This window comes from Lactuca sativa, chromosome 3 (assembly GCF_002870075.4).
Source record: "Lactuca sativa cultivar Salinas chromosome 3, Lsat_Salinas_v11, whole genome shotgun sequence".
NCBI lineage: Eukaryota > Viridiplantae > Streptophyta > Magnoliopsida > Asterales > Asteraceae > Lactuca > Lactuca sativa.
The window spans coordinates 275,591,215-275,614,617 of NC_056625.2; the positions used below are offsets into that span (position 1 = coordinate 275,591,215).

General features: G+C 39.5%; 1 protein-coding gene across 1 annotated transcript; it reads left to right on the forward strand.

Annotated features, from left to right (window-relative positions):
* The first annotated feature begins 21,920 nt into the window (after positions 1-21,920).
* Positions 21,921-22,994, forward strand: LOC111889548 (metalloendoproteinase 1). Its single transcript, XM_023885694.2, has one exon. It carries the CDS (start codon positions 21,921-21,923, stop codon positions 22,860-22,862), a length of 942 nt encoding a protein of 313 aa, XP_023741462.1. The 3' UTR covers positions 22,863-22,994.
* Positions 22,995-23,403: the final 409 nt, after the last annotated feature.

Genomic DNA, 23,403 nt, shown 5'->3' on the forward strand with positions numbered 1-23,403 from the left:
ACCCCGCCTTCCTTCTGATTCCAACTCTGGGTGTCACCGCTTCATGATGGATGACTCGAAAATCCGAAGTTTAGGCGAATTCCTCACTGATGTCCCTAAAAGAATATAGGCACCTGGTGAATTCAATAGTCTCGACCCAGTTCATTTATTTCCGAACAGGAAATCTTCTCAATGAACCTTCTCTGGGTCTATATCAACTCATCTGCCGAGAACTGACGTGGGTAGGGTTTTCTACAGGGTTCGTGCGAGAATGGAAATGTCTAAAGAATCCTAAGAGATTATTAACATTTCACTATATGATCCATATCGAGTCCTGCTACGATTACACAGGGTATACAAATCATATAAAGCTTAGATCCGATAGGCCTTCGAATATGTGATACTAATCTAGAACCACATCCCAACGAGGAAAAGGAAATAGAGCGAAACCACACATTCTCAGCCTATGGGATCCTTATTATATATAACCTTGGGAGTATACCCTCTGTAGTTGTAGGTATATCAATAAGGATCTTTTTAGTTATGCACGTAAGGTTGTTTATGTATTCTAAAATACCCCTATAGTATTTTAATTCGTGTTTGTTTCTTATCTTCTGATTATGATTATGGGATTAGTGTGAATCTTTTAGCATTCTAAAATACTCCTATAGTATTTTAACTTTATGTTTGGCTGTAGCAATCCTAGTTGGTAAGTTTCAGACCTGCTGCACACCACTATCACTCCTGAGCACACGTTCATCGCATCTCGGATAAATGTAGTTGATCAGGTTACATTTATCCCATCTTACGATTTTATAACTGCCCAGGTTTGACGGTAATGCTCAACAACCGAAGACTTTTATTATTGTTCTTCTTGTGATACTTGTGTTCGAGTGTTTAGATTTTGGATGTTATTATACTTTGGTAAAATATGGTTATATTTTAAAGTATAATTCTTGGTCAGATTGTTTTATCCCTTTGTGTTTATAGGTTGTATATCTTTTATGAATTGATATACTTAGCTCACTATAAACAATGCTTTGATACCAATCTGTCACACCCCAAAACTGGAACGGCGGAAACGTTCTGGGGTGGATGACGTCATGTCAAGTATCACAACACATGCATTATAGTAATCAAAGTACACCAAAACATTGCATTAATAGTAATAGTTTTACATGGTTACATTAATACATCAAAGTAATACAAGTAATAGAATAAATACAGCGCGGTACTAAGCTATCTTCATGAACAGCTCCGGGGATGTACCTGTCTAATGGTAACCTAAGAATACAAGTTATTTGAAAAGCGAGTATCAACATTTTTTACAAATGCTGGTGAGTTCATAAGCATTTAGTGACGTTTTCATTCAAATAACATTAATAAAAGTAGTAGTTTAAGAGATTTCAGTGTATTAGAGTCCTTTCCAGAAAATCCTATATTTTCTTTAATAAAAGCAGCCTTCTACCAAGACTGGTCAGTGTTATGTGGTAAAAAGTTATTTTCCCTAAATTGCTATCATTATCAAAATACTGAATTTGATTATCGAGGAAAGCAAATGACATCAGGGAATAACGTATGCCTCAGTAGTGAGGACGACTGACTAAGGCAATGAATCATAGACTCCAGGAGAGTATCGAACGAACGACACGCTTGGTTCAGTCTAACAAATAGAGACACAGACCCCAGAAGGTACCAAATGAAAGGTACAGCTGGTAAGGTCCAAAACAGTGAATACAGACCGCAGACAATATCAAATGAAAGATACGTCTAGCAAGGTCTAAAACAGTGAATACAGTGAATACAGTGGATACAGACCCCAGACAACATCAAATGAGAGATACGTCTTGTAAGGTCAAAACAGAGGAGACAGACCCGAGACAGTATCAAATGAGAGATACGTCTTGTAAGGTCAAAACAGTGTGACTCTGAAATTAAATTACCAGCATACAGTGTAAATTGCTGGGGAAATACTGTTACCTTAAAGCCAATGAATTATAAGGTAACCCGGGATACTCGTAACCATACTGACTAGAGTACCAGACACCCTACAAGCGTCTAAAATGTGACATTTGTCACCCGTTGGCTTGGTAGGCCGGGACTGTAGCTAGCAGTCTGGGTGCGGGGTTGTCAATCCCATATAGATCTATACACACAATGTCCGCTCTCCCTACAGGAGACTCTGGTTACCAACTAGACGACGGAGAAGGCCGTGTCCTGAAGATGCATCCCAAATAGTGGGTAGAGACTTCCAACTAGTGGGTTTCTAATGCAAGTGCTGAACTAGAGGTAGAGACTCATAACTGAACTGAATGAAGTAACCCATATGTATATGCTTGTGTACATAATATATAACTAATGAATCAACGACCTTCGGATGGACATCCGATCCCACCAGACCACATCTCAACGAAGAAAAGGAAATAGGGCGGAGAAGCCTTCCTAAGTCCTTCAATCATTATTTATATGCATCTATACAAGCACAGACATACATCTAACTACGCTTGAGTGTGTATCAAGTGGAATCATATCGTGAAGTATAAGTGTATTGAGGAACATCCGAGTTGTGAAGTATAAGAATACAGTGGAACATCCGAGTCGTGAAGTATAAGCGTACAGAGTGGGATAATCGAATCGTGAAGTATAAGTGTACCAAGTGTAAGTGTATCACGAAGTGGAAACGACGATAAGTGAAGTAAGAGCGTCTATCAAGTGAAGCTACTACAAGTATAAGCAAAATAGAGACAATACCAAGTATAAACGCATCACAAACTGAAAGTGTTATCGAGTAGGAGTTTAAAAATAAGTATAAGTGAAGCAGCAGTAACTAACAAGTAAAAGCATACATCGTGAAAGTGAACTTTGATGAAAAACCTTTATACTCGGGAAAATCACAATTTGTATTCTTTTGTAAAATAAGTTTGAAAACCTTTGGAAATCTTTCATAAACCAGTTTAAAATGAATTTAGATAAAACAGTGTAAGTAAGAGTTTTGAAACCAATGAAAAGATTTTTGAAAACTAATATAGTGTCCTACTCGGTTAAACAGTGTACAGTGGTAAAATCTTGAGCATGCGGGTTATCAATCACAGGTGATTGATATGATAACTGGCATGTTTAACTTATATTCCCCCCTATAAAACATGTAAAAACATATAAAAGGTTCATTCAGGGGTATGAACTCACTTGGTGTAAGTAGGTCTGACGAAGGTGCCGTTTGGGCGTTCGGTGTCACGCAAGGACTTGAACACACACAATTACCTATTTAACATATGATAACATATGTTCACATACAATTAGTATATTTAATACTAATTAAACAAATATACGCGCTCAAAGGAGCAGAAAACACTTTGGATAAGCGTTTGGGTGTCCCGGGTAGCGTCTAAAGGTGCGTATGGCTAAGGAATGGAGTTTACCCTCCGAGAGTAAACCCTTAACACTTAGTTTATGGCCCAGGGACTACTCACCATGAGTTTACGGTCGTAAACTCATGGTGAGGGTATCTAGTGTGTTTTAAGGCTTCTACTTGTTCATGGAATTATTCTAGGTACTTTTCCAAAAAGGCATGAGTGGGTTTAAGGCTTCTAAGGGCACCTTATAGGAGTTTACGGCCTAGGGACAACTCCTAGGGGAGTTTACGGCCGTAAACTCTCATTCCTTGAGTTTAGTGAAGTTTCAAGCCCTTAACTCACTTCTAGTAATCATTCAAGGCTATAGGGGGTGTTTGGGGTTCCAAAAGGGCACTCCTTTAGTGTTTATGGTCCAAAAGAGCAATCCTAGAGAGTTTACGGCCGTAAGCTCTATGGATTGGCCATGAACTCTCATACACCCACCAAACTTTGAGTTTAAGTCCTTAGATCCTTCCTAGCATTTTATAGAAATAGTATAAGGTCATTTGGGGGGAAAAACCACACTTTGGGCATGTTTTGGGGTGTTTACGGCCTTGGTATAAACCTGGGCCATAAACTCCTTTTTCCCCCTCATTTTGATGTGTTTAATTGATCCAAACCCCAAATACTAAGTCCCTAAATTATGTGTGAAGCCTAAGGGTGTTTTAGGAGTGTGTTTGGGGCTTTTTGACATGGTTTAGAGGTGTTTACGGCCTAAGCAAGTTCTTGGGCCGTAAACTCTCTTTTATGCCCCAAAATGATTGTTTTAAATGTGCAAACACTCCTAGGCTAATTCCTCTATTTATTTCCAAGCCATTAGGGACAAGTTTGGGTCATTTTGGCCTTAAATAGGGTGTTTACGTCCTAAGGAGGATCTTAGGCCATGAACTCCTTTTCCATTGCTTCTAAGTCTAATTTTTGGGCTATAAACATGAATCAATATGTTTAGAATAAGTTAGGGTAAGCGGACTTACAATTTGGAAGCGTTTGGTTGCGGATTCGGGGCGAAAACGAGTCTAGAGAGAGAGTATAGAGAAAGAGGGTGGAAAAGTTCCAAATGGAGTTTACTGCCCTTTATATATGGGTGGGAGTTGGAGCTCAGTGGAATTCTACCCAATACTGTCGTTAAACGGGGCTTTTGGTCGCACCCGATTTAGTGGTCGTAACAATAAAACTTAACATTTTCCAAATAAATGGAAATGGGTGTTATGTGTTTTTATTTCTTTTTATCACGACTTAACGACATATTAAATGTGAACAAATGGAATGTTTATTAAATTTGGCGACCTCTAATTAACGGAACTTCATAAACTGGAATATTCTGTTAACGGTAACGGGGAAATGTAACGGAACAACTTGGGTTGTCACAGCGTCTAAGTCCATAACTATAATTAGTATATACTTGAATTGATAGTACCATAGTCCTTTTGGGTTTCCTTAGAGACTAGCAAATGGGAAGGATGATTTGGAGAAAGAGGTTGATTTATTAATTTCATTATTAAATTAAAATAAGTAATTTATTAATATAATATGAGAATAATATATTAATTAGAAATTGTAATATTTAATTAGAAATTAATTAGAATTAGTTTTGGGATTAAAAGAATTAATTAAAAATACAGGGACTGAATTGTAATTGTTCAATAGTTGAACAAGAGGCAATCTAGAACCTTCCATAGGAAATGGACGGTTTTGACATGCCTTAGGGTTTCTAGAATAGTCTTTATTGGATAATACGAAAAATGGATAATTACCCAGTTTAAGATTATCTTGGACTTGGGATTATCTAGGGTTTCCTATTTGCACTATAAATAGTGACATAACCCTAGCATTTTCAGCCACTTCTACCTAGAGAAAGCCAACCGAAATTCTTCCTCTTCTCTCCATCTCCATAATCTTCTTCAATTGCTAGTGTTGGGTGTGAGCCATTAGAGGTGTGACAATTGTGACACTTGTTCTCAAAGTCTCAACACTAAAGGATTTAGATTGTTATTACTATATAATAATTAGATATATGTTTTGTGACCCTTATTATGTAATTTTGATTATATACTAGTGTTCTAGGGTTTACACCTTGTTGTTCACATGGTATGTTCAATTAGAGAAAATGTAGATCAATTTTAGGGTTGCAGGCACACATAAGATTGTTTGTATTGATCAAAACCCATCACATTAATGGTCATCGGAAGTTGAGTACACGGCATGCCAAGTGGGTGGAGTTTTTGCATCTTTTCACTTTTCATCCAAGTATAAATATGGCAAAAGCAATGTGGTGGCTAATGCATTGTCAAGGCGATATTATTCGCTAGTGACTTTGGATGCTCGGTTATTGGGGTTCGAGGCATTGAAAAGTTATTATGTGTCTGACATAGATTTTGGAGTCTTGTTTTTAAAATCTGCAGGTTAACCTGAAGGTAAAGTTGTAATGCAAGAAGGTTTTCTCTTCAAAAGGAATCGACTTTGTGTCCCGAAGCATGCTACTCGTGAGTTATTAGTGCTAGAAGCTCACGGTGGAGGGATGGCTGGACACTTCGGTATTACTAAAACTATGGAGGTCCTAAAGGAGAATTTTTATTGGCCGGAAATGTTACGATACATGACCTACATCGTCAACAAGTGTGTGACATGTGAAATGTCCAAAAGTTCGTTCAAACTGGGGTTGTACTCTCTTTTGTCGGTTCCTAATCATCCTTGGGAAGATGTATCTACGGATTTTGTTATTACTTTAACTCGTGCTCAAACGGGTAAGGATGCAACTATGGCAATGGTGGATCATTTTTCAAAGATGGATCATTTTGTTGCTTGCAAAAAAACTGATAATGTTGGAAACATGGCTAACTTATACCTTAAGGAGATTGTTCGTTTGCATGGCATTCCAAAAACTATTGTTTCATATTGAGATTTGAAGTTTTTAAGTTATTTTTGGAATACGCTATATAGGAAGGTGATTACGAAACTACTGTTTAGTACTTCGCATCACCCACAGACAGGGCAGATGGAGGTTACAAGTAGGACTTTGGAAAAAATTTTAGGGTTGGTAAGTAAGACTCAGGAAGATTGGGACATTAATCTTGCATATGTTGAGTTCGTTTATAATCAATCTCCTGCATTCACAACTGGATATTCGTCATTCGAGGTTGTCTACGGTGTTAATCCATATTTTCCCTTAGATCTAATTTTGTTACCAAAAGAAGAATTAGTTCAAAAGGATATTGAAGCAAAGTTGAAGTCAATGATGAAATGGCATTAGAAGATTCTTAATCGCATTGAAGTTGTGAATGCGAAAACAGAAGTCGAACAAGAATAAGAAGCCACAAATATTTGTTGATGGAGACTTGGTGTAGGTACACTCGAGGAAGGCACGTTTTCCAAGTAAAAGAAAGAATAAGTTGATGCCTAGAGCTGAAGGTCCTTACAAAGTGGTGGGACGAGTTAATGATAATGCCTACAAAATTTAACTTCTAGGTGAATATTGAGTCCATGCCACACTCAACTTTAGAGAAATTTCACCTTATCTTGATGATGATGGACTAGTTGAATTGAGGAAAATTCCTTTGAAAGAGGGAAGGAATGATGTGCATGTGAATCACAACCTTTCATCGTCTAAGTCACTAGTTGGATGCGACCGAGTGTGAATGGATGTGAACGATTGCAACCTATCGCAAGTGCTGAAGAGTGGATGTGAAACCAGGAAGACTCATTGCGATTGCAAAGCTTGGGAGGGTAACTACGAACAGCTAGTATTGGCTATTGGATGCAAAATTATAGAGTGCGAAGAGTCACGTTAGCATGGATTTTGCATGGTTTCTTATGTCGATTTAGCTGGAAGGTTCTAGACGCATATTCGGTTTATTTTTAGCATCGATAAGCCTTTGCAATGCAGTTTCCTTTTATTTTGAAGTTTCCTTTTATTTTAGAGTAGCCTTATTTTTGTGATAGCTTGTAAGGCTATAAATAGCCCTTAGTAGAACCTTTTGAAGAGATGATGTTTTTTCTGATTTCAAAATAAAGAACTTTCTTTCTTTTGAGTTGCTTACTCGTCTTTTGTCAATTCTAGAATGCATATTCTAGCTTGATACGAACTCAAATAAACAGGTCTTGATTTTTTTCATCGATAATTGTTGTGATATATTGGAGAGGGTTGAGTTGGGACTATAGATGAGATCAGGTTTTGTCTCCTGATATCATAGTGAAAAAGAGAAAGATGATCGTTAGTCGAGGGCCCGGAGGAATTCTCGGGACAAAGCTCTGACGATCAAGTTAGAATGAGATCAGAGAGAAGTAAGGGTAAATCACAAGAAAAAGAGTTTGTCCCCTTCTTCGTGAGGAAGAAGGATCCTTTTATACCTATTTGAGAGGTGTCCCCCTCAACTGATTCTATTGAGCATTCCCTCGTGGGGTGTGACGTGGCAGACCAATATTGGAGGATCCTCTTTCACGTCTTTTTGCCTCATTCCCTCATTGGCTAGAGGGAAATCTTTTAATTATTATGAAGATTTTGTCTATCGTCTAATGGGCAAGTGGAACTCTCTGATTGGTCCCATGTTTGTCGGGATGTAATTCATTGGAGAAGAGGTTAAGGCGTGGTTCTACACCTTAACCGCCACACCAATGATCTTCGCATTGGCGAAGGCCCGACCTTCGTTGCATACTGGGTCTGTCTGGGTTGTGGCCAGGCCAAGCCCAATGTTAGTTTGACATCTCCTTTTTTGACATTCTCCCTAAAGTATACGTTAACAAGTCCCTTAGGCTTGTAAGCGTATGCGTCGGCTTGACAGCGTCGCCGTTCGAGCGTATATTTCAACACGTGTATGTCTGGGATTATCTCTACCATTTGACAGGCCTTGGACAGTGGCATCAATGTGTGTCATATCCATCGTGAGATGGTTCGTGATGCCAGTTTTTTCTTTAAAATCCCCTTTTCCGAAGACCTTTCATCCTCACCTCCTTTTTTTAGTTTCGTTGGATCAACACAAGCATCTTACAATTTTTTCTATTCTATCATTCATCTGTTTTTGACAATGGACCATTATGGTAGAATCCCTACCGTAGAGGAATTCTAATTTCTACAAGATCGTTTTGGTTTCTTACCGGAGCACGGTGTTATGATTCCGGCAAACGGGTTATTGATCTACGACTGTCCTTAAGGGAAAGTGGGGGTTCTGATCCCTCTATTCGAAGCGGGGCTGCACTTGCCAACCTCTGATTTTGTTGACATGATTGTGCATCATTACGGCTTCTCCGTTGACGAGTTAACCCCTAGCGCTGTCAACAGTAGGGTTTAAACTGATTTGTCGATCTTTGGGTTATATACCCACTTTTTGGGTTTTCAGTTACTTTTTTTGTCCAACTATGAATTCCAGAGTCCGCACTCTAGCAAAGAGAAGGGGAATTTGTTAGTTGATTTCTGAAAAAGATGCTCCAAATAAAAATTAGTAATGGAAATGGCTTAGGGTTAACCAAAATCTTGTAAGGCGTGGGTTTTGTAGAACCCGTGACTTTCCTGACTGTCTTCCCAAGTTTTTTGGGAGTAACTTGACTCTTGGGAGTGACTGGGAAGATTTCGTTCTTGTAGTGGCCGGTATGAGTGCCGCCTGGAGGGCTCGCGGGAAGATAGCACAGATGTTTTTCGTGAGATGCGGTATTAACTCATCTACTTCTCCTTTTTTTTCTTTTTTAAACAAAAGGAAAAAAGAAAAAGGAATGAGAATAGGGTATATTTTTGGCTGGTGAGGTCTTATTCTTGTCGTTTGTTTTCATAGGTGCCGAAGCCGAGATTTCCTTGGAGATGGCCCTAGATGGTCACTATCAGGGTAAGTTGTGCCACCAGGAGATCGATCTTATAGAGGTTCTTCTTCCTCCCGTGTCTGAAAAGCACATGCGAGAGCTCTCTGGATTACCTTCGGTAGAAGGGGGAAATGATGGTTCTAGTGGACCTACTTCGCTTTCTCGTCCGGCCGTTGGGGTCGTTTCCCTAGTTCATTCACTAGTTCCGGCTTCTTCAGGTATGCCTGCGGGAGTACATGTAGAAAAGGGTAATGCCCATATTTAGAAAAGGCAAATTTTACATGTCGTGCCATCGTCATACGAGGAGACTTAATCCGATGATGCGGGTCTCCGTCCTCATAAAGTGCGTAGGATTGTGTTCATGGCTAGGCTTCTTGGTGGTATCAAGGGTGTTCTTTGTGGTAAGCTTTCAATGGCTGAGCAGAAAGAGAGTGTGTTAGTTCCTAGTTCTTCGATGACACCACTTTCTTCGTTTACAGGTTCACTCTCAGTTGATCATGATTTTGTCTTCGTGTTTGGCGGTGTGCCGGGCTCACTTGGAGGTTCTTTCTAGTCGGGGAAGCCTTCCCCGGTTGGTGAAATAAGAACTTCATGTCACCCCTTGTCTTTCGAGGCTTATGCCCCAGGCTAGGCAATTAATAGGGAATCCTTACTATCGGAAGAAATTGCCTCCCAGGAGTGGAGCCGTGCGCTCATATGGCTGGTGACCTTCGTTATGTCGCGGCTCAGACTTCTGCCCTTATGGTTGCTGCCGCCAACCAGTTTTGTCGCGCCGGCATGAATGAAAAATAGTTGAAAGCTTTGCGAGGTGTCATGGCAAGCATAACGGAGGAACTCCGTGATTTAGAGGCTGAGCGTCGGCTCCTTTCTGAGCAGAATTGTAATGTGGCCTACGAGAAGGCCTCTTTGGAAGATCATGTGGCCACTTTGGAGGACCAAACAGAGCGACTTGAAAGCCAAGTGAGTTCTCTTACTCAGGAGAAGGGTGTGCTAGTGAGTGAGTTGGCCAGGTGCCAGCGTCAACTGGCCCATGCTCGTATTGATAGTGCTGTCGCCCGAGGTGGTTTGCAATGGATGCTAGAGAAGGGGGTGGTTTGTATAATTGATAAAGTTATCGATAGCGCGGAATTTTCCAGCGGGATCCAGGCTATTCGTGAGGCATGTGAGGCCATTGGGTTTGAAAAGGGGAAGCAACTAGGTGGTTTTTCCAGAATTTCTGGCGAAGCTGAAGTCTCAGATCCTGGCCGTGTTGTGAGAAAGGCCGAAGAGGTGGATACTGCTCTATCGTCCCTTGCTGAGGCGGATTTCGCGAGCCTCTTTATCTTGGGGACGCTAGATTATGACGGATGCTACTAGTTTTTTCGCAGGCCGAGTCTGGGAGGTTCTTCCACAGACTCTGAGGGCTGATTTGTGTTTGTCCCTTTTGTTCGTTCTATAATATAGTTTCCTTTCTATGTACTATGTTTAAAGTGAAAAACACTGGTTGCTACTAACCATGAACTTTGCGTTTGACTTTGTATTTGGCATGGAAGTTTTCTATTCCCCCTTTTTTTATATGTATACACATATTCTAAATTGTCCTGTGGTATCTTTAAGGACGGCCTATTCGACGTTTCTACAATAATTCTTTGATGTGCACTCCCTTGCTCTAGGGTTTGTGTTAATCGGCTAATGTGGGCTTCAGACGTCGTATAGCTGCTACTTTTGACTCATACTGTACTGATCTGTATGTTGTAATTAGGCTTTTTTATGTCAAGTCAAGATGTGTTGGTTAATTTGCTTGACTATATTTTGACGTCTAGTTGCCTGCATACTGGCCGAGATCGTCACCTCAAGACCTGTTACTGTTTTTATCAGGGGAAAGGTTATGAATATTTTAGAACCTCTTTTTCTATGCCCTTAGTTGGGATTTATATATTCTCAACTCTGAGATGTTATTGGAAGGCTGTAGGTTAATATTATGACTCTTTTAAGACCTACGGTTACATCCTTGCATAGATTTTGCTCATGTAGCAGAGGTGATCATCCATTGTTGCTACTTGGAAAATATGCACAATCTCTTTACTTTGCGTTTTTGCAATTTGTTAAAAACAATTCTAGAAAGCTCTTTGGAAATACAAATTATATTAACTCTTAAGAAAAACAAAAGAAGTAAAACATAAAATAATAGACTCTAAATGTCTAGTTATTAGAGCGCATAACCGGTTTTTACGTTATCACCTGGAGTATGGTTATCATGTGTGGAGTATGACCATACTCCGTTTTCTCAGCCTCCGCTTTATTTTTCATTGAGTGTTCTGCTATAACTACTTCATCGCGGATGTGCGCTTTTTCCTCATTTGCTGCCAATGCTTCTTGACTGGTTTGGATTTCCTCTTGTTTCTACCACCAGGGCCCAGCGTGAGAGGGCAAAATTTCGTCTTTCCTATTTTGGAGGTGCTTGCACTTTCCCTTATTCTTGACACAGTGCGTGTTGAGACCATGGAAAGCGCCTCCCCTTAGCTGGGCGAGGGTAACACTTGTGCTTTTCTACGCGATTGTCAACCTTGCGTGTCACTGTAGCGCCCGGTTCCTGGTACGTATTTTAAATATGAATTTTGGTATTTTTACTCTGGGACTCGGTGAGTTGGAGGCCCCAACTCGTCGATTCGAGGAAAAAAATAGACGCGGGTGGGAGGATCTACTCGCCGAGTCAGATGCCCTGACTCGACGATTAGGCTTGTCTAGATGAAACCCTAATTATAAGTGTTTGCACCCTATTTAAACATCTTAAATGGCCTTCATTACAGCCTCCATCACCTCTTAACAACATTTATGAAACCCTATCCCATTTTGAGTATTCTTGAGCCATAGTTGTGTGTTTGTGGTGATTTTGAAGCTAGAGAAGGAAGAAAAAGCTTGAAGGTTCTTGGGGAAGCAAGTAGATCCAGAGATTGTGCCACTTTTCTAGCTCATTTGAGGTATAAAGTGTATATCTTGCTTATTCCTTACTTAGATCCCTCAATGGGGGTAAGTTAGGGTTTTATGGAGCATTTTATCGAACCATTCATGGGTGCACTCTTGATTGGGAGTTATAACTTCGGATCCAGAGCCTTAAAGGGGCCCCATGGCATAAAGGAGACAAGTTTGTAGCGATGGGAGTCCCATGCATCATATAAACCTCTTTCCAGGACCATTTGAGCCAAATACCCCATGCATAAACATCAAGTGTGTAACTTTACCTGCAATATGGATCCTAAGAGGTCAGATCTATGTTTTGAATGCATTAAGCCCAACTGAAATCGACTGTATAGTTTTGGACATGGAGGGACTCGGCGAGTCGCTCATACGACTCAGCGAGTCGGGTCGCAATTTCCCCTAAACCTCTTCTGATAATGGACAATATGTTGAGTTAGAAGAAGAATCGACCAGTTAGGTTCATTGTAGACCTGAAGATCATGGAACTCGACGAGTTCAAGAAAAAAACTCAGCGACTTCAAGACGAAGTCCCAACTATATGAAGAAGAACTCGACGAGTTCATGAAGAACTCGGCGAGTCTAGGACTAGACCTGCCATCTTGTATGTTGCAGGACTCGACGAGTTCAAGGATGAACTCGACGAGTCAGTTGTAGAAGGTCCCGACTTTGTATGAAGGGGAACTCGGCGAGTAGGGTCGAAGCTGTAGTGTTCTAAGGATTATAGAACTCAGCGAGTTGGTGGGTCAACTCAGCGAGTTGAGTCAACCAGATGTTGACTTTGACCAGAGTTCACTTTGAAGAAGGTGTTGACCTTGACTTTCACTTTGATATGAGTTGACCCTCAAAAGGGGTTAAGAGTATAAAATGGTAATTAAGGAAGATTGTTATGTGTAGGAATTGAGAGGAGTTGATCCCGTCAACAAGGACAGTTCAGACACTTCATGACACTAAGGTTAGTTACCTTCCAGTAGAAGTAGGTCTAAGGCACCAAGGCTGGCCTACTAGTAAGAGTCATAGTAGAGATAATTGTCTTCATGATAATTATCTGGTTTGTTGATATCTGTTATGATTATGTGCTAGCATGATACGATGTTATGTGATAGTAGGTAGTAGGGTCATAGCCTCTGAGTTATGGTCGTAAGGACCATAGGGTAGGTCAGGCACCCAAGATATGTCTGACAATATGTTTATGCTATATTATTATGTGGTAGTAGTAGGGGTGAAATAGTCCCTGTAGCCAGTTGGGATAAACCGGAGGGCAGATCGGCACCCCAGAATTGTCAGACAAGGTAGGTTGGCGCCCCAAAACTGCTAGACAGGTTAGGTTGGCACCCAAGAATGGCCGGACAGGGTAGGTCGAGCACCCCAGAATTGCCTGACAGTATGTATGTTATGTGGTATGTGGTATGGTGGGGGAACTCACTAAGCTTCATGCTTACAGTATTCAGTTTTGTTTCACGTACCTCTTCAACGAAGGGAAGGAGTTGGAATGGTAGCTGCACATCACACATACATATATGTTTTTCCGCATTATGATGTTCTTGGGATTATACTCTGACGATATTACTATTTGTATGATATGGTTTTGAGACACATGTTATGATTTTGCAAAAGGATGGTAATCGGTGATGTTTTATTACAAATTTTTTTATACACTGCTTTATCAAAATGAAATTTTTGGTCTCGAAATTTGGGATGTTACAGTCACACTTTCACTTGGGGTGTTGTCTAGTTCACCAGAGGCCCTTGTCCATTCCCTTCTATTAGAAGGCTTGCTTGTTAAAATGAGTGGCACTTTTCGTGTACTTTTGTTGTGCCAGACACTTATTTCTTTCGTTCCATGGGATTTTGGTTCACGTTCGACATCGATCAGGATTTGATTTAAGTGCCTAATTGTTCTCTGTTCGGGCATGGTTCGGCCATCGATGCCTGGCTGGTATGTTTGCCCGCAGGTTGGCGCTTCTTTGCTTTGCAATTTTTGCTCCTTACTTTGGTTGAACCTCCCTTAGGACAGCGATCGTTTCTTTTTATGGGGGAGATGTTGTGAGTCAACTGAAAACATCTCTTTATCTTTTCCTGGATTCGTGGATCGACACTTGTGCTGCCGCGAACCTCCGTTGTGGATCCTCCACCTTCTAACAAAATTTGCTTCGACACAATTGGGTTTCTTTTTTCCTTTCTTGTTGGGTGTCACATTCATTACCTGGCTTGGTTGCCTCTACCGTTTCCGATCCATCACTCATGCTGAATTTGAGAACAACGTGAAGAGTAGACGGAATCGCTTGTAGCTGGAACAACACTGGCCAGCCTAGTAGAATATTATGGTCAGCCGGGAGGTCAACAACTGAGAATTTGAGCAACCTTATTATTTGTTTACTTCCATCATGGCTGATCAATGTAAATGGGAATGTGACTATTCCTGTTGTCCAGATGCCATGACCGGTGAACCCGACTAGTGGACCCTGGCGTGGTAGTTGGAGGTGCTTTTTCCATTCAATTGGAAACTGCCGAAGGCAGTGTTCAGAAATCACGTTGACCCTGCTTCTGGTATCGATGTACACTTGTTTAACACGACTTTGGCTAATGAAACCAGTGATGTGCAAAGAGTCATTTAGATCCCAATGCTCTGGCCTGGGTCCTTTATTGAAAATGCAATGTTAAGGATGTTTTGATGGTATACCTTCGTGCCTACGTACTGGCTCTGGTAATTTCTACAAGAGCAGGGCCTTGTGATGGTAAGTATCTCTGCCCTTCTTTCGTGATCCTTTCCCCCATCCTTTTGATTATTGGTTGGTGCTTATCCTCATCGAATTTTGCCCTGAGGTCTTTTGTTATGTCGACTATGTTTCCCACCAGTTGTTTTTCATTGATCTCCCGCTTCAATACCTTGCACTCGTTGGTATCATGCATTTTGCTTTTATGATACTCACAAAACTTGGTCTTGTATTTTCTCTCCTTTGCTGGAGTCTTATTGATTGCGTGGACATCATTATGACCACTCCTGCTATCATCCCTGTTGAATGGTCTATACCTCCATGACATGTGTCTGGAATGGTTGTTGCGCCTCTATTGGTTGCCATCTTGCCTCTCTTGTTGGGTTGAGCTTAGTCGGGACACTGTTTGCTCCTATTTGAGATATGCGTTAGATACAACTTTGAGATTGGATTCCTTTCACTCTGCCCTTCGATTTGTCGCATGTATTTTTCACATGGAACTTGAGTTCGTCCTTGGATCTAGGAATTGTTCCTTGCATCTTCCTCGATAGGGGTCCAGGGAGCAGACGTTGGGCGAAAGCGCCTGTCACCAGGAACTCTTCATGTCCTAGGACATTCAAGGTAGCTAGCGTGAATCAGTCATAATAGTTACGGATCGATTCTCATTCTTTTTGCTTGCACGCCATCACAGAGTTGGTGTCCCCTTTTCCTTTCCTCAATTAAATGAAGTTGTTGAGGAAAAGGTATTTCAGCTGCTCAAAACTCGAGATACTGACTGGCCTTAGAGACTTGAACCACATGGATGCATTTCATGTTAATGTGCAGGGGAAATACGTGCAGGTGAAGCGGCGATCCATCTTAAGATATGTCATCATCCACTCGTAGTTGTCGATGTGGTCATCTGGGTCTGTAGTTTCGTCGTACTTTGGCCAGTTTGGTGTCATCGCAGCGTGCGGGATCTCGTACTGCAGCAGTTCATGGCTGAAATTGGAGCTTACGCTTTGCATGGAGTTGTCCATATATGAGTACGACATACCACCATAAGCCATGTGTTGCTGCATCTGGTAGGGGCTCGTGTACATCGGGTTATGCATGGCCATCCGCGAGATGTACGGTTGATACTGTTGTAGGTTTGTCGACAATCCAAAGTGATGGATTGCGTATTGCGTTGTCGGGGGAGGGATGTATGGGCTTGCTCCTGTGTATCGTTGTGTGTACGGGCTGAACGGTTGAGCGGCTGCCATGAGGGGGTTGAATTCAGATGCTACCGAGAAATGAACACGGATCCATAAGTGTCGGATCCCTGACTGGTCGAGGTATGCATGCTTGTTACTTGAGGCTGAGACAGTGCAAGGATTGAACCTGGCTTCTGTTGTACAAGATGGTTGTAGATCGTAGGTTATTGTATAAATAACGGCACATGAGGCAATCCTGCCATGGTGGTGTGTGGGTGGACCATCGGGGGATATTGTGGCTCCGGCTGAATAGTGTGAGGGATCCAGGTTCCGGCGTTTGATGTGTGCGGGAAGGATTGTTGTTGCAAAACAGGGATCCCAGTTTCTTCCGTTGCGATAATCTGTGGAGTTATGGTTACGATTGCTACTTGTGGAGTTGTGGTGGCTATTGGGTGCCATAGACTGGGTATGTAAGTTGCCACCATTTCAAGTGCAAAACTAGATGGTGTCTTTGAGACTGGTGTACGGTATGAAGCGTTTTCTTCCTAAACGAAAGTTTGCCCACCATCTAGTAAACTGCATTGGACGCAACGGATTTCTCTCTGCTGTCCCTGATGTCACTGGGATGCCACTTTCCATCGTTACTTGCTGGGTTTGCTTCGTGGATGTATCGTTCTATAGATACTCCCGGATGGTGCCCAATGTTGTGATATATTGGAGAGGGTTGAGTTGGGACTGTAGATGAGATCTGTGCAGGTTCCGTCTCCTAATATCATAGTGCAAAAGAGAATGATGATCGTTAATAGACGTTCGGGAGGAATTCTCGGGACGAAGCACCGACGATCGAGTTAGAATGAGATCTGAGAGAAGTAAGGGTAAATCACAGGAAAAGAGTTCGTCCCCTTCTTCGTGAGGAAGAAGGGTCCTTTTATACCTATTTGAGAGGCGTGCCCCTCAACCGATTCTATTGAGCATTCCCTCGTGGGGTGTGACGTGGAAGACCCATGTTGGAGGATCCTCCGTCACGTATTTTTGCCTCATTCCCTCATTGGCTAGAGGGAAATCTTTTAATTATTATGAAGATCGTGGCTATCATCTAATGGGAAAGTGGAACCCTCTGATTGGTCCCACGTTTTCCGGGATGTAATTCCTTAGAGAAGAGGTTAAGGCGCGGTTCTGCACCTTAACCGCCACACCAGTGATCTTCGTGTTGGCAAAGGCCCGACCCAGGCTTTAGACTGGGTTCTACTGGGTTCTGACCAGGTCAAGCCCGACGTTAGTTTGACTTCTCCTTTTTTTGATGTTCTCTCTGAGGGATACATTAACAATACTCAATCTATAGGTTTAGATTTTTTATCACTTATTTATTTTCTTAATTTCTTGTTGTGCAATTTATATAACATTCTCATGTTCTAGGTTTTAATCTTGGATATTCTACTTCATTCTTAATTATTGAAATCAATCCCTCCATACATGCATCAAGACTTATCCAACCAACATATGAACCATTTAAATATTTCATGGTATTGGTTGATGCATCAATAAGATGGTCACACATAGCGTTGTTATCTACAAGAAATGCGTCATTTCTTAAATTACTAGCACAAATCATTAAATTGAGGGCTCATCATCTAGACTATCCGATAAAGTCACATATAGTTGATAAAATCGTAAAGTTCATGTTGAAAATGTTTGATGACTATTTCATGACATTGGAAATTGATCTTGAACACCTTGTTGCATACGCTTATTCCTAAAATGGTCTTAAAGAAGTATTTATTAAACAAATACAAATAATTATGAAAACTTATGCGTGCCAAAAGTCCCATTTCTACATTGGGTTACTCGATATTACACATGGCTGTATTTGTCCGTCTGAAGCCCATGGCCACCCAACCACTTTCTATGTGCTAGTTGGTAAGTGAATATAAGTATGATGTCTTATATTTATGCATGTTTGGGAGCTTAGCTTAGTCAATGTTCAAATTTAACCTCCAAAGCATTCAAATTTTGGATCTCAAAAATGACATGTAATACTTATCGGTTATGAATCTCCACCCATCATATTCTATTTATAGCCCTTTACATGTGATCTCTTTAATGCTAGACATGCAGAATTGTGACTTTGATGAGAGAATTCTCCCATCATTAGGGGAGATTTTCACGTTAACGTTGATATGGAACGACATGAAATAATGTGGCATGTACCTAATTTGTCTCATATGGATCCCTTACCATACATAGTGGTAAGGAACTTAAACAAATCCTGTGTCTATGAACTGTTCCAAAAAAAACTACCAGACACATTCAATGACTTAGTAAATGGCACAAGATCAAATATACATGCTACAAATGTTCTTGCAAGGATGGACAACTATGAATGATGCCATGTTCCAATTGAACATGTTGCACAAGCCGAACCCGTTGAGCAAAGAATACCGCCATCAGTTATTCATCTTCCTTTCTTCCCAAGAAAAGATGAATATTAATCGGTTCCAAGGAGGTTCTACATCGGCAGAGGATAAATTAGAAGAATCACATTGATATATTAGAAGAGATTTTTGATGAAGAAACACCAATTTCCCATCATCCCGATAAGATTGAAATATCTATCGAGTATGATGGCTTGGATGATATTTTGAAGTAAAACGAGATTGTCATCGATGATGTGTTCATATATGCAGTGGCCACTAATATCATGAGCAATGGATACACATAACCATGTCCTATTGTTAAGTGCCAACATTGAACATACTAACTTAGTGGAAACAAGCAATCTAGGATGAATTGGATACCTTAGCAAAAAGAAGTGTATTTGGACCTATTGCTCCAACACCACCCAATGTAAAACCGATTTGTAATCAATGGATTTTGGTATGGAAATGTGATGAGAATAATGAGTTTGTAAGATACAAAGATCGCCTCATGGCGAAAGGTTTCTCTCAACGCCCAAGAATTGATTAGGAGGAGACATATTATTCCATAATGGATGTTATTGCGTTCCGCTACTTAATTAGTTTAGTAGTTTTCGAAAAACGGAATATAAAGCTCATGGATGTGGTTATAGCCTATCTTTATGAGGATCTTGAGACAAAGATATACAAGAGAGTTCCCGATGAACTTAATTGTCTTAATCAAATAGTCTTAGAACATAGAACATGTTCTTGATGAGATTAAGACAAACACTTTATGGATTTAAACAATCTGGACGGATGTGGTATAACCGCCTAAATGAGTACTTGATAATAATGGGATACTTGAACAACGGGATATGCCTATATGTTTCCATAAAGAAGTCTACTTCAAGATACACAATTACTACAGTTTATATTGATGATATTAATCCCATAGGAATGTTCAAAGAATTGTTCAGAACTACTAAAATCCTTAAGAAGGTATTTGAGATGAAAGAACTTGGGAAGATACGGTATTGCCTCCTACTACAAATCGAGCAACGTAAAGATAGGATTTTACACCATCAAGAACATGACACCTAAAAGGTACTGGGATGCTTTAGTCATCATGACGCAAAGCCGTCATGTATTCCCATGAAAGTCTGTTCTCTAGACATTAAAATGTACCCATTTTGTTCAAAGTAGGACGATGAAAAGATATTGAGCCCTAAGTGTTCATATATGGATGTAATAGGCAAATTATCATACTTGGACCAATGTACTAGATCGGACATCTCATTTTTTATGAACTATCTTTCTCGATATAGTATTGCGCCAACACACCACCACTGGAATGGTATCAAAGACATCTTTTGTTACCTTAAAGGAACTAAAATATGGGTTTATTTTATCCCTATGCATCATTGAGTGGATCTACCTCGAATGATACTCGATAACGAGACCATTGTCGGCTATATCGATGAAGGTTACTTATCAGACCCCTATAAGTGATGTTCCTAATTTGGTTACGCCTTTACCATCAGGGACATGTGGATATCCCGGAGGTGTTGTAAATAGAATCTATTTGCTACTTTAACGAATCACTCTGACGTAATCGCGATCTATGAGGCGACTATAGAGTGTGTACGGCTTCAAGCTGTAATTGTCCATATTTGAAGTACATGTGATTTAGCTTATGATCCTAATGAATCAGTTGTCATATATGAAGATAACATTGTTTTTTATTAATCAATCGAAACATGGTTACATAAAAGAGGATAACACTAAGCACATCTTGCCAAAATTGTTCTTTACACATGAACAAGAAGCATTTCAAAAGATTGAAGTGCAACATATTGAATCAGAGAAGAATCATGCAGACTTGTTCACCAAGTCATTGCCAACTTATTCGTTTCAAAAACATGTTAGAGCCTTTGGACTTAGTAAGCTCTTTGAACTACCTAAATGACATGTTGAATACACCCAATTATGTGTAAGTAAAGATTGCATCATGATGTATGCTTAGCACCATGGTAAGTGTATGTGAGGACCATTCTTATGAATGCATGTATATTATTTTTATCTTTAGTTCAAGGTTTTAGTCTGATTGGGTTTGCCTTGACAAAGTTGTTTATAACGATGTACAAAATGTAACACATTCTCACTAAGGATTGATGAAATCAATGGGAGTATCTAGTTGAATACTTCTATAACCATTAGTAGTTTTCTCCGACATGGTTTTTTACCAAGACGAATGTTTGATGTATTTTCTGAATATACAAGACAAAAAAAAAATACAAGTATATTTCAGAGTAAATCTAAGCACCCAAAGAGAGGTGTTGTAACTTATAGTATACCAATGGTTAATTATAATCATGTCTTCATAAGTAGGAGTTGTGTATATATAACCTTTGGCTTACCCAACATTTGCCATATATATATATATATATATATATATATATATATATATATATATATATATATATATATATATATATATATATATGGTTTTTATGTACTTATAAATTAACGCTAGAAAAATTGAATGGTTAAGTTGACTTAGTTCGCCTTACAAACCTTTATTAGTAATAGAATATTGACTGGTCACCATTTGACCTGCTTAATTACTTGTAACATGTTTATATTGTCACCGAAATGGCCTTTTGGTTATATTTATTATTATTATTAATCCACCTCAAACTCCATGCACCTGTTCATACTCTGATTAGAATTTTTATACTGTTCTTAGATCTCAAATTAATCTTGCTGATGGAGAAGCGTTTGGGGAGTGGGTGGATGGTAGCAATGGCGGGTTGCAATCTGAAGCTCTCGGCAGGGAAAAGGAAAAAGCCTCTTCGGATAAACTGGTTGGGTAATTTGTTTGCTTTTATAATGATGGTACTGATAATATAAATAGAAAGATACAAGTTATACAGCAATATATATATAATTTAAGAACATATATATATATATATATATATATATATATATATATATATATATATATATATATATATATATATATATATATATATATATATATATATATATATATATATATATATATATATATATATATATATATATATATATAATAAAACTATATATTTGACCATTTTATCATAAAATGCTTGGAATATGTGTCTGATTAAATGCTAATTTTGATGAATACTGAATACTGATAAATTACATCAATGTTTTAATAGAACATATATACGTAGTCTTAATTGTGGAAAGCAAGAAGGTAGCAAGAAAGAAGATACATGCGGGCATGTCACTTGATTGTGGAAGTCAACTTATTGACTTTTTTCTCAATCATTAGAAAATTAATTATAATCACAAATTTTTAATCATATCCAAGAATAAAAAAAACAGGTGTCCAACGAATTTCCCATCCGTTGCAGTGCATTAATTAAAAAACAATAATAAGCAAGTAAAAACATAAGACAAAATCGATATAAATAGAGCTGAATTATGATCTTGTAAATGCATCTCAAGATTTGAGTGTACTCTTAATTTCTAATGGCGTCTAAGCTCTTTCTTTCCTTTTCATGTATCTTCTTTCTTGCTACCTTCTTGCTTCCAGTTCTTTCACATTTGCACTACCCTCATCTACAACCAAATGGGTTATTGGGTAATAACACTAACCCATCACCTTTTGGGTTTCTTAAATCCATGCAAGGGTGTCGTAAGGGAGAGAAAGTGACCGGTGTTCGTGACCTTAAAGTCTATCTTGCGCGTTTTGGATACCTAAACTACCAGAAAAACCCTAATCTCCCAGATCTTGATGAAGATCATTTTGACGAAGAGCTTGAGGCAGCCCTCAAGTCGTACCAAGCTTACTACCATCTGAATGCCACTGGGACACTCGACGAGCCCACGGTATCAAAGATGGTGATGCCTCGTTGTGGGTTTCCCGATAAAGAAACTCATCATAACCATAACACAAATAACTCTTTACACACAGTTTCCCATTACAGATTCTTTCCAGGAAGACCAAAATGGCCAAGGGCTAAAAAGCATCTAACTTATGCTTTCGGATCACGTTTCCCAACCAGATTCATGCCTCCTATTGATCGAGCATTTAGAAAATGGGCTACTGCTACTCGATACTTCACGTTCTCAAGAGCTAGAAGTTATCGTAGCGCTGACTTAAAGATTAGTTTTGCACGTGGATCTCATGGAGATGGGAATCCATTTGATGGACCTGGTGGTGTGTTGGCTCATGCTTTTGCACCTACAGATGGAAGACTCCATTATGATGCCGATGATCGTTGGGCAGTGGGAGCTGTTCGGAATGCTTATGACGTGGAGACTTTGGCATTGCATGAAATAGGCCACTTACTTGGGCTTGGTCATAGCCAATTTCAGAATGCGATAATGTGGGCTACGTTTAGGTCAGGAGTAACGAAAGGTTTGAGTTCGGATGACGTTAGAGGGCTTAGGGCTCTATATGGGTTTTAAGGATATAACAATTTCTGAAAATGAGGTTTTTGTGTGATGGTTTTCTTTTTTGGCTTTTTATTGTTGAATACTTCGGCCTTAATTTGGATTAATGTTGTCTTGTTTGCAATAAATTTATGTTTGTTTTATATATGTATTTTTTGTCTATTTTTGTGAGATGCAATTGTGGAAAATAGCAACATACAAATTTACTTTTTTATATCACTATATCGGTAACGTATTTTATATTTTACCCATAACCTCAACTAATATATATTTTCTATTAGTATTGAGGATATGCAATGATAGGAACCCTATTCGATGGGGTTGGCCGGCCTCCAAGAAAATTAATCACGAAGAAGAGAGAGATTTTTTGTGTCATGATTTTTTTTGTTGTTATTGTTGTTGAAGACTTCGGACTTAATTTGTATTAGTGTTGTTGTTTTAGATGCAGATAGTGGATCAAGTTTTTACAGTTCGATTTTGATTGCCCAAAAGTGTGTATCAAGTTTGATTTTGATTGCAGGTTTTTTGTTTTTTTTTTATTTGAGTTGGTGCCGAT